Consider the following 18,079-nt stretch of genomic DNA (forward strand, 5'->3'; position numbering starts at 1 on the left):
GGGGGGGCGCCGGGGCGGGGAGGGCAGAGAAAGGGCCCGGGAAGAGGGAGGCGGCGGGCCGAGGAGCGGAAGGAGGCGCGGCGTGTAGGTATCGGGGCGCCCCGAGGGCCAGCGCCGCGGACCGGGGGGCGCATCCTCTCGGCGAGGGCCGGGGGCGGGCCACCCCTCCTCCGTCTTCTCTCCCCCCGCCATCCCCTCCGCGCGGGCGTCTCTTCTGGTTTCTTCTTTCGCCGCAACTGAGACGGGGGGGCAGCAGGCGTGTAGTGCTGGCGTGGCTCCCTGCGCCTTTCCAGCGGGGGTGTGGTGGGGCCGGGGCGGGGGGCTCCGCTGGGCCATCTGTGTGTGCCCAGGCGTGCGTGTATGTGTGTCTGTGTGCAGGGGGTGTGCGTGCGCGCGCAGGGTGTGTGTGTGTGTGTGTGCGCGCGCGCGCGCAGGGGTGTGTGTGTGTCTATGTGAGCGCGCAGGGGTGTGTGTGTGTGCGCGCGCGCAGGGGTGTGTGTGTGCGCGCGCGGGCAGGGGGTGTGTGTGTGTGTGTGTGCGTGCAGGGGGTGTGGGGCACAGGGGACTTGGCGGGGGCGTTGAGTGGGGAAACGCAGGGGCCGCAGGGCTGAACCCAGCGCGGAGTTGTGCGTCGGGAGAAGTTGTGGGACGAGCCGGGGGGCTGCGCGCGGGAGTGAGGCCCGCCCCTGCCTTAAGAGTTGCCGGGCCTGGAGGGGTGCGCTCTGAGCGCGAGCTGCGGGCTCCCCCCCACGCACGCCGTCTGGGTAAGTGTGTAGTAAGCTGAGCCGTGCAGCAAGTGTGGCTGGAGTGTGTGCGCGCGCGCCCGTGTGTGGTCCAGCCTCAGGTGTGTGTGTCCCGGGGGCGGGGGGAGGGGGGCGCAAGCTGGGTGTGGAAGGAGCGTGCGCCCCCGCGCCCCCCGCGCCCGGTTCCTGGGACCCTCCGGGCTGCCCCTCTGGTCGCCATGGCTGCGGGCCCGGCCTGCCCCGCCGCTCCCGCCGCCCCTCCACCTGCCCTTTCCCTCCCTGCCGCGGGCCGGGCCCCATCCCCCGCTGCTCCGGGGGGCCGGGGCCGGAAGATGGTGGCCGCTGAGGAGCGGGGCGCGGGGAACTCGAGCCGCCCCTCCCCCGTTTCCTCCTCGGCCTCCACGCCCGCCTCTGCCAGGAGCCGGGGGGCGGCTCCGGGGCCCGGGGAGGGGGAGGGCCCCGCCTGCGGCCCAGACTGCGGGGCCCGGCTCTGAGCGGAAGGGGCCGTGAGAGCCGCGGGGTCTGGCCCCCGCCCCCCACCCCGGGTGCGATCTGGGTCCCCTGGGGGGCATCTCCCCCTGGCCTCCAGAAAGCTGGCTGGCCCGTGCTCTTGGCCCCTCGGCCCCTTGTTGACACGGTCCGATTCCCCACGGGGACGGCTTTGCTCAACCCAAGAGCAGAGGCTGGTGACCAACCCTCGGCGGAGCCTGGATCTCCGTCCATTAGAACGGTGGGGCCCGGGCCCCGATTACAGGAACAGACTGCATGGGAAGGCAGGGGACAGGCTCTCCTGCTTTCCTGGCTAGGGGGAGGGAACCACCTCCCCAGGAAGAGCTCCCGGCGGGGAGGGCGCAGGGCATCCCCCAGGGGCCCCTCTGATGGGTGCACCCCGGAATTACCCCACATCCCGGCCCCCCAGGCCCGCAGCTCTAGCCAGGAGCCTGCCACCCCAGAGCTCTACCTGACTCTGAACCTTTGGTCGGTCTCAGGATTGTTTGTCTGGGGTGTAAGCCCCTTAGACTTGGTAGGATGGGGACGTCTGAAGATGCCGGTGAGCTTGAAAAACCCCCTAACCGGGTCCCTGGATAAACAGGAAACAGATTCTGACCCCACTGCCAACGAAAGCCTGTTTCTAATGGCGAGGGAATGAACCGCACCATTTTGTTCCACGCTGAATCCACTCAGTGGATTTTGCAGGCCTCCGAGAGGAGCTGCCGAGGTGGGACTTCACCCATAGCTTCCTCCTGGAGACCTGGGGTCTCTCTGTGCGGCCTGTTCACCCACATCCGAGACTGTCCTGTGAAGGCCTAGACCTTCCCTTTATCTAAACTAAAAGGGAGAGAGAGCTTTAGAGCCGGGAGGAAGCTCTGTGGTCTGGGCCAGCCAGCTCCTCTCTGAAGGGGAGCTGACAGGAGCTACAAATCCAGGTAAACCCAGCTGCACATCACCTCCGGACCTGGGGGCGGGGGTGTCTCCCAGTCGTCTTCCCGTGAAGACGGAATGCCAGGCTGCTTCCTGGCACTCTGTTCCCCCTGCCCTGAAACCTCTGGGGAAGGGTGGTCTCCATGTTAGGAAGGAGGAGTGGAGGGAACCAAGGGACAGCCGGAGAAAGGAGGGGAGCTGTGCGCAAGGCGAGGAGGGGGCGGGGAGCCCAGGGGCCTGGGAGGAGGGCCGGCGCCCCTCTGCTGCGGGCCGGAGCTCTTTTCACATTGTGCTACTGTCTGCGCCTGTCACTAGCAGTGCAATGTTAAAAGGGCATTGGCCGCGCAGCGCTACCCAGCGCCGGCTGCCTCCTGGGCATCGACCTTCCTCTCCTGCCTGGGCACCCCTCAGCCAGGGCATCCCCCCAGCCCTTCCTGGCAGGGATTCAGGAGGCCTCCCTCTGAATAAGTCAGACGAATAGCTCACACTTACAGAAGCACATGTGTGCCAGACACCAAGTGCATCATGGTGGTCCTCAGGACCGAAAAGTAACATCCCCATTTTACAGATGGAAAAACTGAGTCAGGAGAGGCTTAAGCAGCTTGGCCAGAGTTTGATGGTGCTTAACGTTTCAGAGCCTAGATCTAATCCTGTCCTAAATCACAGCTCACCAGTCTTGGAGAGGGTTGAGGAAGGTTGTTGGAGCTGAGGGGTAGAGGGTTTTTGGTGCCACCTGCTGGTTGTAGGGCTTTAAAGGAGGAAAGGAGGGAGTGGCTGGTTGGCTAAGAAGTTCCCAGACTCAGCTTGGGATTGGAGGGTGGGTGGAGAAGATTGAGAGAATCCCTGTTGGGTCCAGAGTAGACCTCCATGAGAAAAAGGGGGTGCACAGGCAAGGAAAAAAGGCTAACCCAAAAGGACTGCACCCCAGGGAAGGGCCGTTGCGCTCCTGGCATTCCATGCCTGCAGCTCCTTCCCTGGCTCTCAGGCAGAAAAAGGAGACCTCCTCTCCACCTACCCCTCTTAGTCACAGGGTACTTGACACCTGTCTGAGCATCCAAAGTTTGGACAGTCCCGCCCCATGGCCTGATCGCAAAGATTGCATAGGATCCCTGAACCCAACTCACGGAATGATTCTTCCAGGAGAGATTACAAAGAACCGAGACCCAGGGGTGCCGTTTACTTTCCTGTTCCCCACAGTTCCTAGTTGGCTTAATCAGTAAATTGAGAGAGAGGCAGATTTGGGGAGCTTTAAACTGAACTGAACTGAAGAAGGCAGCTAGTTTGCGCCTGATGTTCAAGGTCAGAAATTTTCAAGGACAAGCCTTCCTGAACTTTAGTGCAAGAAGTGGGGTTGAGAAGGACAGGGTTTGTGGGTCCCTTGCTGGAACCTGAGAGAAGGCTTTGGGCATCACCAGGCAGGCTGGGATGGACCCCGAGGTCCCCCAGATGGGGTGCTGGGGCGGACCCCGAGCCCCCCAGATGGGGTGTTGGGATGGACCCTGAGGCCCCCCCAGATGGGGTGTTGGGGCGGACCCTGAGCCCCTCAGGTGGGGTGTTTGGGTGGACCCCGAGGCCCCCCAGATGGGGTGTTGGGATGGACCCTGAGCCCCCTATATGGGGTGTTGGGACGGACCCTGAGCCCCCCCACATGGGGTGCTGGGACGGACCCCGAGCCCCCCAGATGGGGTGCTGGGCATCATTCCTTCAGGGCTTGACTTGCCTTCTAGCACCTGTGTCTTCCAGAGCTCTTTGGCCCAAACAGCCTCTTCATTCTGATGTTGACAACAGTATCTGAGACTACAGTTAGCTTCAAGTCTCTGTTTTTTTCATTCTTACCATTTCTACTTGAGCCTCTCTTCAGGCACAAAACAGCCATTTGGTGATGTGAGTCCGCTTCTTAAAGGACAAGAAATGTTCAGTGTTTACTCAGTGCCCTTGGGATGAAGTCCTTGAGTGTTTCATGGCCCCAGCCTGTCTTTCCTGGGCTGGCTCACCTCTCACTCACTCGCATCTGCACTCCAGTTTAGGAAATAAACTTTTATTTCTCTTCAAACTAACTGAACTTGAGCCACCTGACAGTCCTCTCGGCCTGAACCACCCCCGTCCCTTACTCTTCCTTTCTGCCCACCCAACCTCTCAGCTTTCAAGGGCTTTCAGTCATCACTTCTGCAAAGGTTTGTTTCCTCAATTCTAGGTGACGCCTCTCCTACAAGCCCTGTGCTCACTCCCTCGTCACCTTCTACTGGAATTGCCTGCTGCTCGCTTGTCCTCCCACTGGACAGGAAGCTCCATGAAGTCAGGCCATGACTGCCTTCTTCTCCACTGTTTTGCCAGTGCTAAACAAGGCCTGGCAAGGAAGAAGTGCTCTTACAAATATTTACAGTACCAATGAATGAATGTGGAAATAACAAGCTAGCTTACCAGAAAAAAAAAAAAAAGATTTTTATGATGCATCCGATCCTCCCTGCATCCGGTCTTTCCCTGTTGGTGACCCCACAATAAGAAGTTCACGGCTCTGCCGACAGGCGCACTCGGGTCACGTTGCACTGGTGCTGCGGTGTTGAGCTGTTCTGTTCCAGTTTGTAACTGCTGCCAGGGTAGCACCTTGGCTGGTCGATTTTCCTTTTAGCTTTAAGAGCGGCCACGAGCTGACCGAAAGATTCCAGAACTAGGCTGAAAGGCAGTGGGACCCAAGAAAGCTCTTGTTCTGGAGTGAATCTCTTCAAACTAGGCAAAAGTGGATTCCTTGTCAAGGGCTCCTAAAGACAGAAGCTGTTAAGGATGCTCCCGCTGGAATCTCACTCAAAAAAACAAACCATCTCAGAAGCAAAATCTCACCTGAATCTCCATCCCCTGGTGTCTTGTCATAGACAGAGCAATTGCTGCCCCCTAGGGGTAAGAGAGCAGCCTTCCCAGGTGGCTCAGATGGTAAAGAATCTGCCTGCAATGCAGGAGATCTGGGTTTGATCCCTGGGTCTGGAAGATTCCCTGGAGAAGGAAATGGCAACCCACTCCAGTATTCTTGCCTGGAGAACCCCATGGACAGAGGAGCCTGGCAGGCTGCAGTCCACGGCATTGCAAAAGAGTTGACTTAGCTACTAAACAACAGAGGTAGGAGGGGCAGGCCTGGGGCAGCCGTGTGCGTGGGACGATCTATGGTACCTGCCAAGAAAAGTCAGAGGACCGAGTGCCTCACATGTTGCTTTCCCCTTTTTATTAAAAATAGACCCAAACACTTTATATATCATACAAAAGTTTCGTTCGCTGGTGGCAGCCGCGAGGACACCTAGCCTCGTGGCACTGAGCCCCCACCTTCCCTCCGAGGGCCTGCATCCCAGGGAGCAGTGGCCGGGCCCAGAGGACACCCACCAACCCTGCTCACTCTGGAGACTGCCAGCCGGGCACAGGGGCTGTTCCGGGGGGAACCTCCCCCCACCCCACCCCATGGCAAAGGTCAGATACTCGAAAGTGCCTCTTCAGTGCCAAGGTAAACTGCCAAGTGGAGTGAAATGCAAACCCCTGGGATGCTTTGATGATCTCCCAGGGCCTGGGACTTGGGATTTTTTTTCTTCCAACCCCCACCCCACGAATCCTGGCTCCTGCAAATGGGTGGGAAACATCACCCTTAAGAGACTCCGGTGCCTCCCAGCGTCTGCGGCCAGCATTTCACTCCACCCTGAGCCTCTTCTCACCTGCTATTCTGTGGCCTAGGATCTCCCAGCGCCAGGACTCGAGGTTGCTCCTCTGTTCGCTCGCAGAGGTGGAGCAAACAGGGCTTCCTCCCGGGGGGTCCTCTCCGCCTGCCTCTGCCCCGCCAGCCCCTCGGCTTTCGGAACCTTGGAGGCGACAAGTCCCCATGGCCACCGCTTCCCCCCCCCGTTTCTGTCTCTCCCTGACTGCTGCCCACGCCTGAGCCTTCAGCACCCCTGGGGTACCCCAGACCCCCATTCCAGGGGGGCCTGGGCGTGGTGGGGGGGCGGCGGGGGGAGGGGCGGCGGGAGCAGGGTCCCCCCCAGGGGTGGGGCAGTGCTCATGCTGGTATGGAGGCGCGGCCGGGCTGGGGCAGGTGTGGGAGGGTGGGGCATGCGTCGGGAGGGCAGAGGCCGCCGGAAGCCCTCAGTCCCAGCCGTTGTCCTTCACCATGTGCGACATCTCAATGATGTACTTCCCCTCCTTGTACTTCTGGCTCGTCTCAAAAGCCTGCTCCTGACGGGGGGAGGCCGGCAATGTGGGCCGGCAGGCCCGCCTACCGCCGCCGGCGTAAGCCCGCCCCCCACCCGGTCCCCCCACTCCTAGCTCCCTCCTCCCTCTGGGTCAGGCAGACACCTGACTGGTGGCCACTGGGGCCTGGGGGGCCACGGAGACGCCCCACCCCCGCCTTCAGAGGGTGGCCCTCCCCCCCCCCCCCCCCCCCCGGTACTTACATATTTCCAGCCCAGGGTGGTTTTGCAGCTCTCGCAGAAAATATCAGCTACCGAGTGCAGCCCCGTGAGCAGGAGGCGCTGTTCAGCTGGCCCGCACCCCACGTTGACCCTGGGAGACGGGAAGGACCCAGCACGCGGGGCGGGGGGGAGCGGGGTGTCACTCCGTCAGCGCACCCCCAAACAGCCAAGAGGGCCCAGCATCTGGAGAGAGCGCGACCCACCCAGCTGAGAGCCCTACCTCCAGCGCCCCACCGCTTGCTGTCTAGCGCCTGGCACCCCAGTTCTCCCGGGCTTCCGCCAAAGGAGAGGCAAACCCAGAGGGCGCAGGGCACCCACCTTGGGCGGCTCAGCCCCTCTCTGCAGAGAGGAGAGCTATTCACCCACACCGGCACACACGCACGAGGGAGAGGGGCAGACTCACACGGAGTTAAACAGGTAGGCTCGGCCATGGCTCCCCTGGAAGGACTGCGGAGACACGGGGCCGGTGGTGACTGCGGGGAACCCTTGACCCCGGGAATCACGCGCTCCCTGAATACCCCGCGGGGGCATGGAGGCGGGAGGCCAGGCTCCGTGGCGTCACCCCCGGGTAATGTCTGGAGGGGCCTGAGGCGGGGGGCGAGGGCGGGGGTGGGAGTGATGGAGGCCGTTACCTTGGAGATGAGCTCGTCGTGTTTGGCCAGATGTGCGCGGCAGTGGACGCAGCTGTAGGTTCGGTGGCAGCGAGGCAGGTAGCTGCGGAAGGTCTTGGCTGGGAGGCAGGCGGGGGCCGGGCCAGGGTCGCAGCTGGGCATGACGGGCTGGAGGACGATGCCCTGGCGGGCGGGGGGCGCGGGCGCCGTGCAGCCCCCGCACAGACGGTCGCAGGTGAAGCAGCGGAGCAGGTTGGCTAGAGCCGTGTTTCAGGACGGGAGCGGTGCGGAGGGGCTGCCGGGCCAGGGCCCCCCCAGACGTGAGCCAGGCAGAAATGGAGGTCACCTGGGAAGGAGGGGAGGGTCACCAGGAGAGCCGGGGGAGCCCCTGCCGGGGGCACGGAAGAGCCGGGGCGCCTGCGATCACTTTCATTCCCGCTTCACCCATCCGCGGCAGCCCTGCTCCGCGCGCGCGCGCGCGCGCTCACACTGCATCTGCCACCTGGGCTGACCGTCTGCTCGGGCCGGCCCCGCAGCGGATGGGGGGGCCTCAGCCCCGGAGGCGGTGTCTCGCCCTCCTGGGGCCAGAGCCAGCCTCCACCATTTTCCACCGGGAGCGGCCCGCTGCCATGGGAGCCGCGTCGCTGGCAAATGCTCCTTCCTCCCTGGCTTTTCCGTCCTTTTGTGAGGATGCATCCCACGTGCGCTGGTAGGCTCTGTGTCTCTGGGGCTCAAAGCCTTGAAAAAGTTGGGGATGCGTGCCGGTCCTTCCTTCCGTGACCTCGGTTTGCAAGGTAATTGGCCCCAGCACACGATTTGTGTGGGTGGGAGGAGCTTGATGAGAAAGGGAAGGAGCGCGGGCAGGTAGGCAGACACGCACACTCGGCGCCAGTCCTCTCGGGGGGCGGGGGCCCAGAGCCTGATGGGCGTCTCTCCTGGGACCAAGGGCCTCAGACGGGGCTGCTGCCCGGTCCTGCACTTGGGTCCGCTCATTCTGGCTCGGGAGCATCACTGGGCTCGTCTTCTCAGCCTCTGAGCTCGTCTGTCTCTCTCTACTGCCCTCTAGGATTGTTGCCTTGTCTCTCAGTGAAGCACCCAGCCTAGGAGAGAAACGATCTTCCCTTTGGGCGCGTTTGACCGCTGGGGGCCAATGGCAAGTAGGGCCGGTGTCAGGCCGGCGGTCCCGGGCCGTGTTTGCGGCGCGGGCGCGGTGTCTCATGATGGGCAGCGTCACCGCCCCGTGGTTTGGGGGCACAAGGTTCAGGATGTTTCTTTCCCCTTCTCCCGGGGGCAGGGACTCTGGGTGACGCGAGATAAAAAGAATTGCCTGGTTCTGATTAAGAATCTTGAGGAGGATTCGCAGGCTTCAGCCCTACAGTGGCCGCGGGTGCTGGAGGCAGGGATAAGGCGGGAGGTGTCCTCTGCCGGCCCTGATAAGCCAGGGAGCCTCAGCCTGCTCCTCGGTGGGGCCTGCAGGCCGGCTCTGGGTGGCTTAGCCCCGGTCTGTTTCGGGGATGCCAGCCGGGTGCCCTGGCAACAGTAGGCAGCGGAGCCGGGGTGCGCAGGCTCCGTCCTGCCCTCCGCGGGGACCACCAGCACCCCAGCTGTTCCAGCATTGCCTGGGGCCGCCAGGTGGGCTCTCTGCAAAGCCTCCCGGCAGAGGGCATCGGCCGTTTAACGCCCTCGGCCCTTGGAGGGACTCAGGAAGAGCACCCTGGGCTGAGTTCAGGGTGACATTGGGGTCCTCAACAGCAGAGCACCGGCCAGCCTCCGCTGGACACGTCTGCCTTCAGCTTTGCCCGCCAGTGAGTTCCCGGCGGCGAGCTCCACCTGGCCCCCTCGCCCCTTTCCCGGGTCCCGGGGAGGGTGCCGGGACCCCCCAGCCCCACCCCGCCTCTCTCCCCTGCTTCCCTGTCCCGCCCAGGGGAGGCTGCACAGGGAGCCCCTCGGGGGGCGGGGGGCGGGGGCAGGGGGCGTCGGGGTCACTTCTCCCCCCATCTCAGACGACCGGGAGAAGCAAGGAGAGCCAGTGACGGGGGCAGAAGCGCGCCGGGGTGCGGACGGCCCCCCGAGTGAGCCGCGGCTGGACCGTGGGAGGCGGGGGGAGGGAGGGGTTGCTGAGCAAGCGGCGCTGACGGCAGAGGCGGAGGCTGGCGGAGCCAGGTGCGAATCCCGTGCCTCTTAGGGGGTAAAAAAAGGAAAAGGCGAAAGGGAGGGGGACACCTGCTCACAATGGACGCTCGCAACTGCTCGGAGGCCGCGAGCCCCCCCGAGGGGCTGGCATCCTCGGTACGGTATGGTCCCAATGATGAGCCGCGCAGCAGGCTCCCGGGGCGGGCTTGGTGGAGGGGGCAGGGGGGGCCCGCACCCCAGCGGCCAAACAATATAAACAGGGCTGCTTGATCAAACAGGGGTGCCTGAGGCTGCGGCCAAAGTTGCCGGGAAGAGCTCGAAGAGGGATGAGGCGGGGAGGGGGAAGGGAGGACAAAGGGTGGATGGAGAATGCTCTGGCGAGGGGGGAAAGCCACGCGCAGCCCGAGGGGGAGACGCACAGAGGGGGAAAGGTGCGCTTGGAGAAGGGCTGCCCCTCACCTTGAGGCCGGCTCCAGAGATCTCCGTCTATCTCCCCCTCTCTCTCTCAATCTCTCTGCGCTCTCTTCGCGGCTCCTTCCGCTCCTTCAGTGGGGAAGGGGCGGGGGGCGGGGAGGGTGGTGGTGAGGGGCTTCAGACCCGGGCTGCCAAGCTGGCCCAGCTGCGGGGGGCGGGGGGGCGGCCAGAGGCGGCCTCCCGCCGGTACCCCGGTCTGTGGGTGAATGTAGCTGTGTGTTGCGGGACTGCATCACAACACTGTGAGTCATCCGGGCCCCCACCCCCCTCACCTCCCACGTCAGAGCGGGGCTGGGAGACACAGGAGGCGGGCTGGGAGGCAGGCAGCGGGCAGGCGTCGAGGGCTGGGGCTGGGGCAGCGATGCCCCGGGCGGGGGCAGGCAGGGAGGGGAGCCGGGGTGCTGGCGAGGAGGGCCCCGTGGCCAAGGAGACCGCCAGAGGCTGAGGTGGGGGGAGGACAGGGCTGGGCAAGGATGGAGTCCGCGGTACGGGTGGCGGGGCTGGACCAAAGGCGGAGAGGCTGAGAGCCGGGTGCAGAGTCAGGACCCACCGAGCGCACAGTCAAGATGCCACATTTCCCATTTCAGCTCTGATACTGACGCAGGGGAAAGCAAGCCATTTTAATGGTCACGGATGGCATGGAACGCCCCCAAGCTTGTTCCAGGCGCTTCCAAGCCTCAAAGCCTCCGGTTCAAAACCCCCGGAGTCACAGACCAAAAATGACCTCTGACAGGCAGGAACCTCTTATTGTCTACTTCCAAATGAACTGTGCTTCACGCACGGAGACACCCACGTTACATAAGATTCTCTGCTTGGTTCTAAACTTTGAGGCAGGTCCTCTGGGAAACTCCTCTCTGCATCCCAGGACAGCAACGCCAAGCACAGAGCTTTGCCTACAGAAGATGCTCAAAAAACAGCAGTTGAGTTGCATCTTCAGACGTTGTCCAAGTGTGTCTGGCTTTGGTCTCGGAAGAGACCTGAGTTGGAATCCCAGCTCTGCCAATACACTTATCAGGAACCACTGGGCCAGTTACTGATAGCCTGTGTGCCCCTGTTTTCTCCTTCTGCTAAATGAAGCTAATGTTTACCACAGGGACATGTGAAGTAAAGTGAGATAATATGTAAACATCTTAAAAAAAAAAAAAAAACCTGGCACGTGATAGGCAGCTAGTAAACAGAAGTTACTGGCATTTCAAAACAGTGTTCTCAACTTGAATACCCAGAGTGAATTTACTCTTAAATTCTGAGGCTCAAGAGGCACATGCCAAATTTGTGTCTTATGAAGAACTTAACATCTTTCATGCTATTTTTCTATCAGTTTCCAGTTATACTTCATGTGAGCCAAAATATTTCTCATAAAGTTTTGCCCTCTGCAAGTTGCTAAAGTATGTGGACACAGAACATACCGTCTAAGGTAAAAGCTTAGATTTCTAACCGAGGTGAACGTTCGGAAAAAGTAGTTTTTCACAAGTAAAGGGGGGAGTGAAAAGTTAAGGTAGGGAAATGAGGTTAATGGGAGGCAATGCTAACTGGCTATGACAAAGTGAAAGGAATTCTGACTATTTCATCAGGATACCTGGCAGTTCACTGGAGGACTAGTACACACACCTTGAATGGATTAAATAATTAAAGCAAACCATCCGAGAATATCCTTCAGTTTAAGGTAGATTCTGAAAACAAAGTCGGTATCTTGAGTGATGTTACCAGAAGTTTGGAGTTGACAGGCAGCACTGAGTAGAGAAAGACGAGGGAAACGTTCTCATCTGGACAGCAGATGAGGAAGGAAATGTAAGTGGAAGAGGAATTTGTTGAGGAAAATAGAAGGAAGTGTGAAAAAGGAAGGTGAGTAGTTTTTTAGGGCAAGCTTTGAACGTGTTTGAGCTGGTGGCTCAGAGGTTAAAGCATCTGCCTACAATACGGGAGACCTGGGTTCGATCCCTCCATTGGGAAGATCCCCTGGAAAAGGAAATGGTCAACCCACTCCAGTATTCTTGCCTGGAGAATCCCATGGACAGAGGAGCCTGGTGGGCTGCAGTTCATGGGGTCACAAAGTCGGACACGACTGAGTGACTTCACTTCACTTGAAAGTGTAGAAGCAAAAAATTAAATGAACTCAGGAAGAAAATGATCACGGATTTAGCTGGAGAGGAGAATGAAAAAGGCACGTGAGGGCAGTGTTATCTGAGGGTGGGGTGGAGAGGAGTGCTTGGTGACAAAGACTGAAATGAAAGTGAGGAAAGAGTGTGGGCAAGCACAGATGCTTTCAATGTTGCACCCTGACCCTTTCTGTGTTTAAGAAGCAAAACAGAGCGCAGGCTCTAAAGGAGGGGGAGGGGTTTCTTCTCCCTAAATTCAGCTTGAGACTGGGACTTAGCTGGCGGTCCAGTGGTTAAAACGCCACACTCCCAAGGCAGGGAGAATGGGTTCTATCCCTGGTTGGGGAACTGTGTGGCATGGCTAAGGAAAATGAAAGAAATAGAAAAAACAATGATGACTTTAGATAATTGGGAGGAACTGCCTCAAGGGAGAGAATGTGGAGGCAAAGAAACAGATCTGGGAAGTGAACTGCGTGTAAACAGGAGAGGATGAGCTCATAGAGAATTTTGCAAATGGAAGACTAGAACTGGATTCTTTTTTTGTGTGTGTGAAAGTCGCTCAGTCATGTCCAACTCATTGCAATCCATGAACTATACAGTCCATGGAATTTTCTAGGCCAGAATACTGGAGTGGGTAGCCGTTCCCTTCTCCAGGGAATCTTCTCAACCCAGAGATTGAACCCAGGTCTCCCGCATTGCAGACGAATTCTTTACTAGCTGAGCCACAAGGGAAGCCCTAGAGCTGGGTTTTTGCAGAATGGTGAGCAATTAGAGGATGCCTGGTGGCTCACTGGAGAACTAATACCCGCAGGCTGAGTAAATTAAATAATTAAAGCAAACCAGACGGGCTTCCCAGGTGGTGCTTGTGGTAAACAACCACGATGTGGGTTCGATCCTTGGGTTGGGAAGATCCCTGAAGGAGGGCATGGCAACCTACTGCAGTATTCTTGCCTGGAGAATTCCATGGACAGAGGGGCCTAGTGGGCTACCGTCCATAGAGTTGTAAAGAGTCAGACAGGACTTAAGCGGCTCCAAGAAAGAAACGTGAGAAGTGAGGATGGCACTCTTAGAAAGTGAAGGCTAAGGTGGGGCCAGCTGGTAAAAGGCAACCCAGAAAATCTTCCTAGGCTTTTCCACCCGGATTAACCATGTGAGCTGGACCGAAGAAAGTATTCATCTCTAACGAACGGATGACAGTTACAGCGTGTCCTTCACAAGATTCTTGTGAGGATTAAACGGATTTATACCCTTAAAGCCCACAAAACACGATGTGGCATCTAGTACTCTGCATTCACTGTTATAATAACTGAACTCAAACTCCAAAATCTTGCGTTTGAATACTAGTTTGGGCAAATCCCTCCACCTGTCTTAGTCTCCTCTCTCACCTGAAATTTAATAAAGCTGACTTTACAGGTGGCTGTGAAAGAGGACACCTGAAAGGGCTTTGAAGAATGTAAAGGCCTCACTATAGCGTCCATCCTCAATCTACAATAAAGCCTTAGGAGCTCACATCCGATGCTTTCTATGTTACAGGCTTTGGGTTTAGTGCTTTATATGCATTATCCTATTCATGCTTCAAAACAACTTGAAGATAAATTGTTATCCCTGTTATCCAGTTAAAAACAAACAACAACTGGGTCTAAGCCTGTGATTTACCCAAAGTCACACAGCAAGCAAGTGGCAAAGAATATTCCCAAGTCCAAACGCATCAGAAGTGTATAAAGTGAAAGTGAAGTCGCTCAGTCATGTCCAACTCTTGCGACCCCATGGACTGTAGCTCTCCAGGCTCCTCCGTCCATGGGATTCTCCAGGCCAGAATACTGGGGTGGGTAGCCTTCCCCTTCTCCAGGGGATCTTCCCGACGCAGGGATCGAACACGGGTCTCCCACCTTGCAGAGACGCTTTACCGTCTGAACGTATAGATGCGGCCCAATCTGTTGCTTGCAGGGTGATGCTTGCCCTTGTATAACCATCAGAGACTTGGGGAGGGAAAGAGTCCCCAGCAAAGCTCTCCGCCTAACAGGAGAGGGGTTGTTGAGTAATGACTACCTTGCCGAGTAACTGGAAGAAATCTATGTTTCATTCTCTCCCTTAAGTAAAATGTTCTGAAATGCTCCCCAGGGGTCAAACGCTGTGTCGGGACGGGGATGGTAGTCCAGTTAGCCTCTGATGAGCTGCTTGGCTCCCCTCTCGCTACCCCTAGGTCCCCTCGTATCCACACAGGGATCCGCGCCCCGCTTCCAGGCGACTGTGGGGCCCTTCCCGGGCCGCAGGTGAGCGGGAGCGACGGGGAGAGAGCCCACAGCTGCGGCGCCTCCGCGGCCGTGTCCCCTCCGCGGCTGGTCCTCACCGCGCACGGAGGCGTAACCACCACGCCCCCTGCCTCCCTCCCCAGCTGCTTGACGAACAATGACGGCAGCCGCCCCGCCCGCCTTTGACGTCACGGTCAACCCCCACCCTTGACTACAAGTCCCAGAGGGCCAAGCGGCGGCCAGAGCGCGACCGCTCGCGACAGCTCGGGTACAACTACATCTCCCAGGGGGCCTCGCGCGGCCGCGCCTTCCCCACTGCGCAAGTGCGGAAACGTTTGTTTCCGGCGTGGTCTCGGTGAGCGCGTCTGGCTTCTGGGCTTAGGTCCTGTGTTCTTGGTTTACAGGTTTGAGCTCGTGGCTGTACAGGTGAGGTAGTAAGTTCAGGATCGCAACCGCCGCCTCCTTAGAGCCTGCGCAGATTTCGGTGTCTGGGGAGGCTGGGACGAATGCTAGACCTGGAGCTGCGATCTGCATCGGAGATAATTCTTTGCTGTTCCTCGGCGCTTTCTAGTTTACTAATTTTTTTCTTTCCCTCCGACCATCCCGGTTAACCCCCAGAACAGCACTTTAGGGGAACTGTAAGCGCCTCCAGTTGACAGTGGAGGAAAAGGTTTAGACGAGCTAAGTGATTTGTTCAAAGACACTGCTAGTGGTTGCTGAACGGTTTCCTTGATGCTGTTTGCTTCTGAGTCCCAACTCGGTATTCTCTGCTCTGCCTCCAGATTGCTGACTCCCTTTTTTGTTGACCCAAGGGTTAGGGACTGGGCATCTGTAGCTTTTTCAAGTCTGGAGTACTCGAAAGCGTGGTAGTGATGAAGGGAGCAACAAAGGCGCTGTAACCAAGTCTGCGGGTATGTAGGTATCTTGTTTTCCGCCGACGTCTGAGTCAGTTATTCACTCGGTGTTTTTACAGAGGTGCCTTTTGGTGTCAGGCTCTATTTTAGGTACTGGGGTTACGGGCAGCAAACCTAAATGCCCAACCCTTACCTTCTAGTGAGGGTGGGTAGACAATAATCAGATATATAGTGGGTCAGGTGGTGATGAGAGAGAAGGGGGGAGAATAAAGCAAAGTAAGGAGAAACATACTCTGGAGGATTTTGAACCGAGCCCTAACTTCTGTTTAGATCTGATTCTGGCGTTCCAGACAAAAGCAGCCACACAGGAAAGATGGGAGAGGAGGCCAATGATGACAAGAAGCCAACAACTAAATTTGAACTGGAGCGGGAGACAGAGCTTCGCTTTGAGGTGGAGGCGTCGCAGTCAGTTCAGTTGGAGCTGCTGGCTGGCATGGCAGAAATCTTCGGCACAGAGCTGACCCGAAACAAGAAGTTCACCTTTGATGCTGGCGCCAAGGTGGCTGTCTTCACTTGGCACGGCTGTTCGCTGCAGCTCAGTGGGCGCACCGAGGTGGCTTACGTCTCCAAGGACACCCCAATGTTGCTTTATCTCAACACACATACGGCCTTGGAGCAGATGCGGAGGCAGGCCGAGAAGGAGGAGGAGCGGGGCCCCCGGGTGATGGTCGTGGGCCCCACGGACGTGGGCAAGTCCACCGTGTGCCGTCTGCTGCTCAACTACGCGGTGCGTCTGGGCCGCCGTCCCACGTACGTGGAGCTGGATGTGGGCCAGGGCTCTGTGTCCATCCCCGGCACCATGGGGGCCCTCTACATCGAGCGGCCGGCGGACGTTGAGGAGGGGTTCTCCATCCAGGCCCCGCTGGTGTACCACTTCGGCTCCACCACGCCCGGCACCAACATCAAGCTTTATAATAAGGTCAGAGCCCGGGGCAAGGCGCGGTGGAGGGAGGGGGCCGGCGTTTGCTGGTTGAAACTCTCTGTCCCCTCTCAGTGGCTATCACTTCCACGGTGATGGGTTTTGGAAAAGACCGTTTCAAAAATAGTTCAATCTCAGATGGTTAAACATTTCTAGGGACCTATTCTTAAGTAGGTCCTATTCTTCCCTGGTGGCTCAGACGGTAAAGCGTCTGCCTACAATGCGGGAGACCCGGGTTCAGTCCCTGGGTTGGGAAGATGGGAAGATTCCCCTGGTGGAGGGCATGGCAACCCACTCCAGTACTCTCGCCTGGAGAATCCCATGCACGGAGGAAGCTGGCAGGCTACAGCCCATGGGGTCGCAAAATGTCAGACACGACTGAGCGACTTCACTTCACTCCTGAGTGATTTATTACATTTCAACTTGGGACATGAAACACCACTGCCATTAGAAATGTCCTTTTCCCTGAACCTGATACCACTTAGGCTCAGGAAGGATCGTGTGGCCGAGGGTTGGTTTTGTGCCTTTTCTGTCTCACCTGGACCCTTTCTTCTGCAGATTACATCTCGTTTAGCCGATGTGTTCAACCAAAGGTGTGAAGTGAACCGCAGGGCCTCGGTGAGCGGCTGTGTCATTAACACCTGTGGCTGGGTCAAGGGCTCTGGTTACCAGGCCCTGGTCCACGCAGCCTCAGCCTTTGAGGTGGATGTCGTCGTGGTTCTGGATCAAGAACGGCTGTACAACGAGCTGAAGCGGGACCTGCCTCACTTCGTCCGCACGGTGCTGCTCCCCAAGTCGGGGGGTGTGGTGGAGCGCTCCAAGGACTTCCGGCGGGAATGCCGGGATGAGCGCATCCGTGAGTATTTCTATGGGTTCCGGGGCTGTTTTTATCCCCATGCCTTCAACGTCAAATTTTCAGATGTGAAAATCTACAAAGTCGGGGCACCCACCATCCCAGACTCCTGCCTGCCTCTGGGCATGTCTCAGGAGGACAATCAGCTCAAGCTGGTGCCCGTCACCCCCGGCCGAGATATGGTGCACCACCTGCTGAGCGTCAGCACCGCCGAGGGCGCCGAGGAGAGCCTCTCGGAGACCAGCGTGGCGGGCTTCATTGTGGTGACCAGCGTGGACCTGGAGCACCAGGTGTTCACCGTCCTCTCCCCCGCCCCCCGCCCGCTGCCCAAGAACTTCCTGCTCATCATGGATATCCGGTTCATGGATCTTAAGTAGCGATCCTCAGGCAGCCTTGCTGCCTGGGGCCTGGAGGCCTTCTGGCCATCACCAAGGGCAGACGGGCTGAGGGATGAGCACCTCCTGCGGCCCGGCTGCTCGGTAAATGGTGGACTACCGGAAAGCATATGTTCTACCTCTTAAAAACAGGTGGTGGCCACCTAACTCTTCCAGTTGTGAGCCAGAGGTTTCTTGGGTCCCCTAAGGTGCCACCAGAGAAGCCCCCTTTCTTGCACCGTGCCGCCTTGTGGGCTCATTTGTCACCGTTTTAGGTTCTGCATACACTGCTTATCTCGTTTGTCTGGGATGAAAGAGTGAATTCAAAGGACTCCTCCCAATTAAGTTCATACTTGGGAAAAAAGAAAAAACTATTTTAATAAATATTTTTGCCATAGCACAGGAGTTGGTATAATTTTTTAAAGCTTGGGTTTTTTCCCCCTAAGCATTATAGAAACATTATTGGAATGATTTATTACTGAATGCCTAGAGAAGAAGAAAGCCAAGAGCCCACCTGTGAGCTAAGCAGGTAAATGTTTATGATGGTTTCCTTTTCCTCTGCACTTGGGTAAATAGATCCTAAATCTGTTGTCAGTGATGGGTTTACTATGAGGAACTAAACAGGTGGTGGTAAACTTGGGGTGAGATTTCAGATTTGATATTATCCAGAGATAGCTCATTTTCTCTCAGCTACAGCTCTCTGCTCTCTTTCCTGTTGTCTGTTTAATTGGAATCAGATCCCAAGTCAAAAAGTAAATTTGAGCTTTCAGGTGATAAGCTGGAACAGCCCATTCTCTTTGATCTCTTGCAAATAATTGGTTTCTCTAGTTTGGACTTGTATTATTG

The 18,079-nt window shown here is 58.0% G+C and overlaps 2 protein-coding genes across 11 annotated transcripts; one reads left to right on the plus strand and one right to left on the minus strand.

The window, feature by feature from the left end:
- Window positions 1–5,364: 5,364 nt before the first annotated feature.
- YPEL4 (yippee like 4) lies at window positions 5,365–10,083 on the minus strand. 3 transcript variants are annotated; one of them, XM_069554594.1, is made up of 5 exons: window positions 9,811–10,083; window positions 7,240–7,564; window positions 7,011–7,054; window positions 6,590–6,698; window positions 5,365–6,371 (listed from the first exon to the last, which is right to left on the minus strand). In XM_069554594.1, the coding sequence occupies exons 2-5, from the start codon at window positions 7,378–7,380 to the stop codon at window positions 6,282–6,284; spliced, it is 384 nt and encodes a 127-aa protein (XP_069410695.1). In that variant the 5' UTR covers window positions 7,381–7,564; window positions 9,811–10,083; the 3' UTR covers window positions 5,365–6,281. The 3 variants fall into 3 exon arrangements, with proteins under 3 accessions (XP_069410695.1, XP_069410696.1, XP_069410697.1); XM_069554595.1 differs by having other exon boundaries at window positions 6,926–7,054; window positions 9,811–10,067; XM_069554596.1 differs by lacking the exon at window positions 9,811–10,083 and having other exon boundaries at window positions 6,926–7,054; window positions 7,240–8,002.
- Window positions 8,731–17,633, plus strand: CLP1 (cleavage factor polyribonucleotide kinase subunit 1). Of its 8 annotated transcripts, none has more exons than XM_069554589.1 (3): window positions 8,731–9,023; window positions 15,358–16,006; window positions 16,565–17,633. In XM_069554589.1, exons 2-3 carry the CDS (start codon window positions 15,401–15,403, stop codon window positions 17,234–17,236), a joined length of 1,278 nt encoding a protein of 425 aa, XP_069410690.1. In that variant the 5' UTR covers window positions 8,731–9,023; window positions 15,358–15,400; the 3' UTR covers window positions 17,237–17,633. The 8 variants fall into 8 exon arrangements, with proteins under 8 accessions (XP_069410690.1, XP_069410691.1, XP_069410687.1 ...); XM_069554590.1 differs by lacking the exon at window positions 8,731–9,023 and adding an exon at window positions 9,335–9,507; XM_069554586.1 differs by lacking the exon at window positions 8,731–9,023 and adding an exon at window positions 14,473–14,599.
- Window positions 17,634–18,079: the final 446 nt, after the last annotated feature.

Source organism: Ovis canadensis, chromosome 15, assembly GCF_042477335.2.
Source record: "Ovis canadensis isolate MfBH-ARS-UI-01 breed Bighorn chromosome 15, ARS-UI_OviCan_v2, whole genome shotgun sequence".
In the NCBI taxonomy this organism is placed as follows: Eukaryota; Metazoa; Chordata; class Mammalia; order Artiodactyla; family Bovidae; genus Ovis; species Ovis canadensis.